At 38.4% G+C, this 10,416-nt stretch overlaps 1 protein-coding gene across 1 annotated transcript; it reads left to right on the top strand.

The window, feature by feature from the left end:
* Positions 1–4,501: 4,501 nt before the first annotated feature.
* On the top strand, positions 4,502–6,494 carry LOC118433920. The gene is made up of 3 exons (XM_035846428.1): positions 4,502–4,546; positions 4,616–4,691; positions 5,849–6,494. Exons 1-3 carry the CDS (start codon positions 4,525–4,527, stop codon positions 6,261–6,263), a joined length of 513 nt encoding a protein of 170 aa, XP_035702321.1. The 5' UTR covers positions 4,502–4,524; the 3' UTR covers positions 6,264–6,494.
* Positions 6,495–10,416: the final 3,922 nt, after the last annotated feature.

The raw sequence follows: 10,416 nt of genomic DNA, 5'->3' as shown, positions 1-10,416 counted from the left end.
TCAAACTCCACTTACTTATGTTGGACCTGCTCTTTTATTAACACTACTGCTGATGAACATAAAAGTAATTTGTTGTTCGGGGAGCCTACTAACCTAAATAAATACCAACGAGCTCCTAAACACCTCAGATTTAAGCTCAACTTTCCCAAGCTCCTTGTTAACCTCCAATATAAACGTGCCTGCATATTATTAGCGGTATATGAACATAGCGTAAATTTTTACTGTATGTATGCACCTCTTGTAGCACCATGTTTTCTCTGAAAATTTGAATACATCTAAACCGAACCTGTTTCAAGTTGAAAGTCGTCATGACTGTATATTTAATCTCCTGATATTCATCCCAATTTTTTGCATACATATTAACATCCGTACAAGGACATTTTAACGCTACACAAAAATAGTATGCAGAGTACTGTTGAGCATTACAAATCTCGAATATCAAAAGCGAATAATAGGTTTCAACACAATGGAGTGAGTGAAAGTCTTTTTTTTCCTCTCTGGTAATAAAGTATTCGAACTGAAGGTGACTGAACATCATGTGCTCAGCCCTGGTGAAGTATTTTTTGAACATCAAGTCCCTGGTGGCCGTGGATGAGGCGGAGAGTGGCAACAGGTCACAGCTCATCTTGAAAAGATTGGAAATGGGGCACCTGCCTCCAAAACTGGTTCAAATGAATCCAGTCTTTCACAAGAGTTTGACAAAGCTCTTCCTTCAGCACAACTCTTTGGAATCTCTGCCAACCGACTTTGGTGAATTACTGCCCAATATCCAAATACTCTGCTTGGATTACAACAACTTGAGGTGATTGATAAGAGGAACGACTAATAATGCTCCAAGAAATGATTGGAAATGCCATTTTCCATGATAATCATATAAATATATCATTTTAATAATATTCTAGCAACCTCCCACAAAGTTTGGAAAAGATGAAGGAACTAAGAAAACTAAATATTTCGTACAATCAACTGCTTGGAGGTCTACCAGAAGTTGTATATTCGCTCTTGAATTTAAACGAACTCTGGGCAAATTCTATTGGAATGACATGTACTGATAAAATACTCCCGGAAATCTGCTGCCTTTCAAAATTGCACACTTTTGGCCTGCGAAACAACAGGTTCGCAGTAATGAAATGAAATTCTACAATTCAGCATTACTCAATTTTCAACTTTGGATAAAATACCTGACTAAATTACAGGCTTGACAGTTTACCTTCTAACTTTGGCGAACTCAAATCGCTAGTTAGACTTTCTCTGAGTGGCAATATTTTCCAGTCCATTCCACTTTCACTCTTCCGTAATAAGTTTTAAAGCTACATATTTTTATTATTCCATTCCATTTATGACACCTAATTTTCACAAAATCCTACAATTTTCTCAGATTTGCCCACCCTTGTGCACCTCAACCTGGATAATAACCAAGTGGAAGAGTTACCACCTGAAGAAAGCTTTGTGAAAGCTCAGGTCAGAATTTGAAATGTCCAACGTAACTCAAAATAAGCAGTTGTCACAAAACTTTATTTTTTACAGAGAAACTTTAAGGCCAGTAGCTAAAAAACTTGCTGTCTTTCCAGGAACTTCGTTACTTTCGGCTTTGTAGCAATTTGATCACAGTGACACAAGAAGTGTGTGCTAAATTACGCAAGCTCCCCAACCTCAAGTGGTGCCTGCTGGACGGTAACTTAATGAAGGATGAGCAGGGAAACACTTCCCAAACATTTAAGGCACATTAATTTCCACTGATGGACAATCCAATTTTATGAAGACCCTTGACGAATAAGTCCATTTATTGATTACAGGGATTCTTCAAACCTGTGCGAGGTGTAGCTGATGCATATTCCTCCAACAATTCCGAAGAAAACTGCGAGGACAAAGGAGGTAATGTGAGGATGAGGACGATGTGGGGGGAGAATGAGAACCCTGCATCGGCACATGTCTCGCCTACTATCGCTACAACTTTCTCCAATTTAGATGCTAATTCATGTTACTCAAAATCTCAAAATATGCGAGGTCGAGTTGAAGATCAAAATGATGAAAGTATAAAACATTCTTCTTCGAACAACCAGGATCACAAAATACGAACACCAGCTGCAGCTTTGCCTTACAACGAGGACTTGAAAGAGGAAGTAGATGCTGATGGTAAGTTATTACATGAAGGAATGGAATTCAAATAGGGCGAACCCGATCCAATGCATGAATATATTTTGAGACACGCCAGAAGGGTGCGTGATCATAATGTTATCTTACAATTTTGGTTCGAGATGATTTATATACATAAAGAAACATGATGGATGGATTTCATTTTTCATTCAATTCCAGTCTCGACTCTCCTGTTTTATTATGCACATTTTCTTTGAAAACTTGCACGTTTGTTGCAAATATTTATTACCGCTTGAGTGACACTTCGGCAATGTATTGCCATTTAATCTACACCTACGGGTGCATGTACATTCATATACATATTTATACATATAGGGTACCGGTTGTTTTTTTGTTACTACTGGTACTATTATTAGCTTGCAATGACACGACCTAAGCTATTTTATTCATTGCGTCTCACTTTTCCCATTTATTACTTTCCCTCCAGAAATCAGGATGCCTTGGACTCCGAGACGACGACAGAGCAGTAGCACGGAAGCAAAAACCGAAAGCGATTGTTCACAATCTCAAATCAATAATATTCCCATCAGAATTATTGACATTGATGAATCATCCACCTGTCAAATCCACCTAAACCATGACAAGTGGGAACAAGTAAACTTTCCCCGATCCTCCGCTCGAAAATCCTCAAATCTTTCTTTCGAGGCTTGCATCGCTGACGATGAAACGGGCGGAAGAGATGATGGCTCAACTTTTAGGTCTTCGAATACACTTACTATTGACAAAGTATGTATCAATGGAAATGATATGAGAGAGCTCAACGTGCTACCAGACAACAAACGTCAAACTAGGTCCAAACTACCCACTCATTCATTAGAAGGAAGAACCGATGACGCTCATAGTACCACTTCCCATCAAACCTTGTACCATTCAGTCCCATTGAGCCACGAGGAAGAACAAAGTAGGATTAGTCAGCCTCACCCAACGGCTCGTGGACTTTGGGACAGACAACGAGGATTGGGCCAACAATCGTGGTTGGGAGAATTTTCAAATGAAATAACACGACGACGCGACGGCGACGACTTTCAAATAGTCTCACACACAGCAGTCGGGAATTTCCCACCACCCCAATTACAACAGGCACAAGAGCACGAGTTGACTGAAATAATTAGTACTTGGTTCGTTAGAGTTATGGGAGAGGCTGCAGATAAGGCCTTGAACTCGCCTACGGAAACATCAGGTGGGTCAAAAACACCCAATACACCTGCTTGTTTAAACAATTACTAGTCATTCATCTCGTAATCCCATATTCTCACACAACATGGGAAGCAACAACTACATACATGTGTACGAAGCTTTTATTATCACTTCCTACTAGATAAAATGTCTGCTCTGCTTTCACGAGAAACTACGTCTGGCGTTGGCTGTCATTCACTCTTTGACACCAAAAATGAAGAACATCAACAGAGTGTAGAAAATCCTTTTTTGATAAGCCCAATTTCTGGAACGAGGAAGGATGCTGTCGAGTTCCTGAGAAGTGATGTTGATGGTGAAAGCAAAAACCAACAGGCTAACAAGCGTGGCGTGGAAAGAAAATCAAGTTGTGACGAAAATCTCAATTTATCAGTTCAACAAGAACGAGCAGAATGGAATTGGCGTTGTTGTCCGATGCAACGAGTGCAGGATTGGATCAGATCGACGACGACGTCAACTAGTGACAAAATGTTTCTGGAGTCTAGAAATCATTCCATCCAAGCACAAGTACGTGCAGCTGAAAATACAGGTATGAGTCTGAAAAACAACTTTTGTTAGTGGTTTATTTACAGAGTTGGATGAACTGCTCATTCATGACAATAATAGAGAAACGCGAGTTGCGATTCAAGGGGTTTGAATATGTAAAATTGTGGTAGCCCAAATTCTGGTTGCCTATTGACATTGCAGGGCTAACGTACGTACGTACTTACATAAATACGTGACACTTGCTCACGATCCATTATTTCCTCAATTGGAGAACCATTCACAGAGAGGGGAAAGTTTCTACATACATACATATGTAAATATATGTAGACTTACATGTCAAAATTCAGGACGAGACAAATGAAACTTTCAAGGGCACTTGAAAGTTTTATGAATTGAGAATTGAGATACTTGCATTTCAAAATCATTAGTTTATCCAATAAAAACCTGGTGAACGTTGAATTTGAAGTATGTATGTATGCACGAGGGCACGAGTATATGCACTTAACCTTCTTGACGACCTGGTTCTGTTCATAAATATACAAGTACAGTTTTCGTAATTTGTTTTGAAATTATCTGCAGGCACTTTCGTATTATATAGAATCCTCATCGTCTCCTCTCGGTCAAGTCAATGACAGCCATTTATATATTTCAGAGAAAAGTGAATTTTCGGCAAAGGAGGAAACTTCAATGGATACTTCCAAGAAATTTAGTAAGCAAAATGTAACGTACCCAAAACCAGCATAATCTTGAAAACTCAAATGAAATCACGCATCTGCAGGAAATGCAGTCCACTGCTCCAAGGACCAGATACGTCGTGAACAAATTCATTTTTTGAAAAGAAATTCAGATTTTGGGTAAGTGCATATCAAAATGCAATAGAATTGTTGAATCCACATCAGAAACTGAATAATGTTTTTAAGTCAGAGTAGGCCTCATGCACTTGTCGTGTTTGTTTGTCCGGTTTGCGATATCTCTTGCAAAACCTGTCCGATTGACTTCAATCCTGGTACACGTATTCTAGTATTGGGCGAATGAGTAGTAAATTTCAAAGATGAGCAAAATCTGTCAAGTGGTTGACAGGTGGGGGTCATATAGGTTGGGATCGTTGGTGTAGACTATTCGGAAAGGTCGTAGCGGTAAATGTTTGGGGGATTGGTCATGTCCCAAATCTTCCAAAATTCCATGAGCACACTAGGAATAAATTATTGGAGATACCCAGTTATCTGCGTGACGTCCACGGATGTTTGAAAATTCGGAAAAACCTCAAGTTTGGCATGAAGGTGAAAGTCAGAGGATATCTACGAAGTAACCTTCTCGAAATTGTCCACTAAGGTGATCCGTACTGGTTTTACAAATCAGTCGGGGAAAGCCCGAATTTTGGCATGCTGCATATACAGGAAAATTGACGCATAATAACGATGACACTTTTAAAATATTGGTCAGGGGGTCTCGAAAATGGTAATCTCACTAGCTTTAGAAATTAAGTAACGAAACGAATGACTGACTGACTCGGGCTATTTGAGACTGCACTGTTATCATCGTATTCATTTCATATTCCATTCCCCGAAATCTCTATGGACTTGTATGCTCTTCTTCGACTGAGGCAGAGTTGGAGAGCAAGTTAGAATTAGAGAAAATTATCAGTAGGGTGCAGTTGTAAAGGTGACATCGAAGAAAGGCAATCAACGTCAGTAATCATGTCTTGTTTTTGTAGACTTGTCATTTCAACGTTCTTTGTTCTCATTTGTATGAACTTTGTATTATGATTATTAGACATACGCCTTGTAGCTTGACTTCTTACCCGGGTTGTTAGTTTTAGGAGTGAAATGGCTCAATATTTACTAGAAGTCAGAGAAGCGTGCATGCCTGCTGTGCTTTCCTGCAACTCTTGAGAGTAGCCTGACCAACTAATAGGCATTAAATTACGAAACGGCTGTCAAAATACGAGGAAAGCGACTTGGATAATCCATGCAGGGTGGATTAACTTGTTTTATTCTCATTATTTCCAAAGCCTCCAGCTACAAGGTGTATCGACTACACAATGCGCGAGCTCTCGCCGTAATTCTTCGTCTTCAACAACTGAATCTCATCACTCCGTCGAAACGTCTACCACAAACCAATTTCGTGCTTCTTCCCACAACGACATATTAGCTCCTGTCAGCAACAATTACAATAATACTAGCTCCAGAGGAGCGGATTTGGAGTATTCCCCATCTGCCATGTCGCTGCTTCAAAATTTGTTTGACCCCGACGACTCTGGTGACGAAAATCCATTTTTGAGAGACACTGCTCTCGAGTTGGACTGCTCGGAGCTGGAGTACTCACCACGATCGAGTGACATTGACGACGATGATTTTGACTCAATTTTCTGGGAGGGCTTCATCCACGCAGAAGACTTTAATATCATTTTGAAGCCTTCAATTTGATTTCATACCAATCCTAATGAACTTGGAAACGAAACGAACATTGGAACCATTATCATGCACGAAACCGTGCCGTGATGCGAGGAATTTGCGCTGATTGATTGCCATACCGTGCATATTTATTTATCCGAATTTATTGTGTGGTATTTGTAATAAAAATCACTGGTACCCTTGTAAATGGCGACCACGTACATGCAAAACCTTAAAAGTGAATCAAACAAATAAAAAACCAGTATCAATCTAAACTAAATTCTTTCGTTGATATTGATAAGTGTCCAAGAATGTCTTACTCAGCTAGTCGAAGCTTAGTGATTATTTCGGATGTAGGCATTCGTGCAAATATAAAATTCATGTCCCGACTGAATCTCATTTTTTTCATGTATGATGCTTATTTCTACATATAACGTTCATACATACTTACGTTCATCTCCGTCTGATGAGATAACCTAATCTATGATCAAAATTGAATATGATTCCTTTCGAACTTTATATTATCATTACTTTTACCATAAATTGTACACTTGCAAAATCTCCCATTTTTTCAAGGCTAGTTGCGTACAAAAGTCAAGTCGCTACCTTTCCCAACAACTACATAAATAGTCTTAACATGACAATCAGCTATCTGGTGAGGCGAGACTTGAGTCGCACTATTTATTTCTCAAGGTTAAAGAAGCGTTCTATACATGTTTTCGGCTGGAACCAAGTGGACGACTGTCCCAATTTCCAATGTACATAATTAGGCGAGAAAGTGTTGAAAGCAACAAAAAGTTAGTGAATGGGGACAATGAAAGTAAGTAAATTTTATTCAACAAAACAACATGTTAATAAAGCAAAAGACATGCTTATATACGTGTATACAGACAATGAAAGCGTTATTTCCACGTATAAACAAATGCATGAAACTATCATTCACACCATAGTCATCATTTACGCCTTCTGTCATAAACGCGGATAGAGCTGTATACATAAAACTTTGGGAACATGAATGAGTATTTTATATATATCAATTTTATTATTATTCGAAAATTGATGGATTGCTTTGTTCATTTCGGCATTGATTCTGGCTTTGTACTTTATTTAACCTTGGGAGAAAGTTTAATATCTCAATTATTGAGCTTCCAAGGTTGTGGTTACAAAAGTTGTTTGCGTTGGTGGGTTTTTACCATGCTCCCAGATACGTGCTATTGACTGAAACATTGAATAATGTTGACTAAAATTAATCGAAATGTGTGTTGATTTTGATTACGCAACTGCTTCGTAATAACCCAAACATCATTTCCAAAGATTCCCTTCAACTTAAAGTCTATTGGTTCACGTCGATCCGACACGAAAGACTCGCAGAGTTAAATTATGTACATATTTATATACGGAATTATTATCTAAAATATGACTAATTATAAATAACGGGTGGTCTACCTGATCAAGGACTAATCCTAATTTTATTTCGACTTAATAGTCGAATTGTATCATTTCTCTGTATTCAGCATAAATAGTACGTCCATGCATAAATAAATTGTACACCTCGGAAGTCAACATTTTTGGTGGACGCTAGAAACTGTTGGAAGCTGCAAGTATGCATTTGCACATAGAGCAGAGTTGAGTGTTCTTGAAGGCTTATTGAGCAAAAAATAATTACATGTCGTGTATTACATAATGTCATTCATGAACTGGAGACAGTAATAATTATGCCAAAGTCTTTATCCTCCAACCAGTTTGGCTTTAGAGTTTGAATAAAGTTGATGTAGCTTGAGTGTGTTTGCTTTTAATTATCCGCCTCTCCTCGCAATCCTGTAATAGTTCGGGGTGTACCTTACATATACGTCATCAACATTTGTGTAAATATAGGCCTTGTTTCCAGGTTGTCGAGTTTAAACCTTTGCTCTGTTCTCATTCGGTGAATGCAGCGTAAATTTTACATTTCATATCAAAATAAACCCTCGAAACACAGGCAACCAAAGAGTGAAACTTTAATGATTATCACATTAGTTCAAAATCTGTCAAAATTGACACGTCTAATGTGTTTCAACATATGTAACGTTTGACTTCGTCCACATGGTCACTGGGGTATAAAATTCCTGTTCAACGTTCAAATCTCACGGTCACCGGGTCACCGCAGGTCAAAATGACATATTCCGTTGGATAGGTGTTTGGAAATATAATCGAGTCCTCACATAATGCTGCTCTAATTTTAAAAAAATCACGATCTGTGACCTGGCGCCGTGACCTTGTGACTTATTGTACCATTTTTGAAGCTCGCCCTGTGTCTTGACGTTAGGAGTATATATTAAAAGTTTTAAGTTTATCTGTCTTTTCGTTCATGAGTTATCGGACGGATGGACGGACAGACATAACGGTCTTATAAGGGCAAGTTTGACTCTCATTCTCAGGTTGATGAGCTGGTTCTTGGACTGGACATGGAATTCACATTTAGTTCAACTTAAGTATTCATCCTTTTGACGAAAGTGAAAGTGCGTATTCGAAATTTACTTAGTTCCTGGATGATTCTGTTTTGTGTTTCATTATGAAATTCAGCTCATTGTGTAACTCACAACATGCTCGGTAACATTTTTTTCTACTTCATTTCTGAATTAATCTGAAATTCATTCACTGTCACTGTGTTGCTCGTGATATCACAAAAAATGGAGGATGGATTCACACAATCTCAGAAAAGTCACTTTCCGAGAAAAACTGAGAGACTGGCTGAGTTGAGGTAATCGCGCAAATCACAGTGCTCAGCAACAAATTCCATCAAATTGACTTAGAAACTAGTTCAGTGATTCATTAGTGGATGGTCCAGTCCACAATTCTCAACTTTCTCCAAACTTTAATGCAAGACTAGACAAGTCATTTGATCCCACTCGATTAAATAATCCTCCTGTTCTAAAATACAGTGCTTAGCAGCCCGTAAATGAGCGTATTATTACTAACGAACATTACTTCTACTGTGGATTCCACGAAACTTCGACACATGCCGATTCTTCATGCACTTGTTCCTAGTTTAGTAAATATGATTGGATGATGAGTTAAGTCGTAATTTCAAGTCCTACGTAAAATTTCCTCGATTTCCCATAATGGGGGCGAAAGTCAATGCGATGCTCGACCTGCTAACGTATGTGTGCAACTAATCATAAATAATGGCAGTTTAGTTCATGTTATAATATTTGTATAGTATTTAAGTACTTGTAAAATGTGTAAGCACATCTTTCTCTTCTTCAGCACCTTAACTTGTAGATGTACCAAGAACCCATCCCATAACTTATTATTTCTTGACTACTGCTTCACATTTATCAAGAATTATATGTGTGTGTGTCATTTTTCGTTGAGCTGACTTGTTGCTTGTTTTTTCACCAGGACTTACATATTATATAAATATATGGATATAAGCACTTTTGGAATAAAATGTGCTACAATTTAATCTTCTTGCTATAATAAGATCACAGAATTAGTCAGTTATCCTACATATTTATAGTGCTGCTCACTATATGGATGATACAGGAAGTGATTAAACTTGAGAATGAAATCGAATATAAACTGTGTATTTACAAAGAGTTCAAAGATTACGGACCCTGTAAATATCTTTCTTCAATCGTTCGTCGCTGGCATGAATGGTTGAGTGGCTGCAGTGGTGGTGGTCGTGGGTACGACTGAAATGACCATAGACCAAGATTGGCTAAGTTGTATGGGTGGTGAAAGCAGTCGGAGAAAGGGAATCACTTCCACCATGTTGCTCGTATCTGCAGAGAGAAGAACGTGCTTTTCTGTGTGCAAACTTGATCAAGTATTTAAGCTATAGTTGGTTTCTGTGTATGATGCTTCGTCGTCGTCTTCTTCTTTTCATCTCGATCTCCTAGACTGCTTTTTGACCCGGTTTAATTCTATACTCTCGACTTGAATTTGTGTCGCTCGAACCAACACGTATTGCTTCAGCGTACATAAGCATATCCCACTATTTAGAAGAGATTAATTTAACAAAGTCACCTTTGCAATACTCGAATGGATTAGATTCAAAGCATTTCATCGGAGCTGGTTGAGTGAAGAGTGAAAGCCACCCTCTTTAAATTGCATTTCCCAATTTGGATCAAAGAAAGGATCACTAATCCCGAGATAATGAAACTTTTCCTCGTCAGCTGGAAAACATTGATAACATTTTGTTTAA

Source organism: Folsomia candida, unplaced genomic scaffold (assembly GCF_002217175.1).
Source record: "Folsomia candida strain VU population unplaced genomic scaffold, ASM221717v1 Fcan01_Sc001, whole genome shotgun sequence".
NCBI lineage: Eukaryota > Metazoa > Arthropoda > Collembola > Entomobryomorpha > Isotomidae > Folsomia > Folsomia candida.
This window is presented reverse-complemented; position numbering and strand designations above follow the sequence as displayed.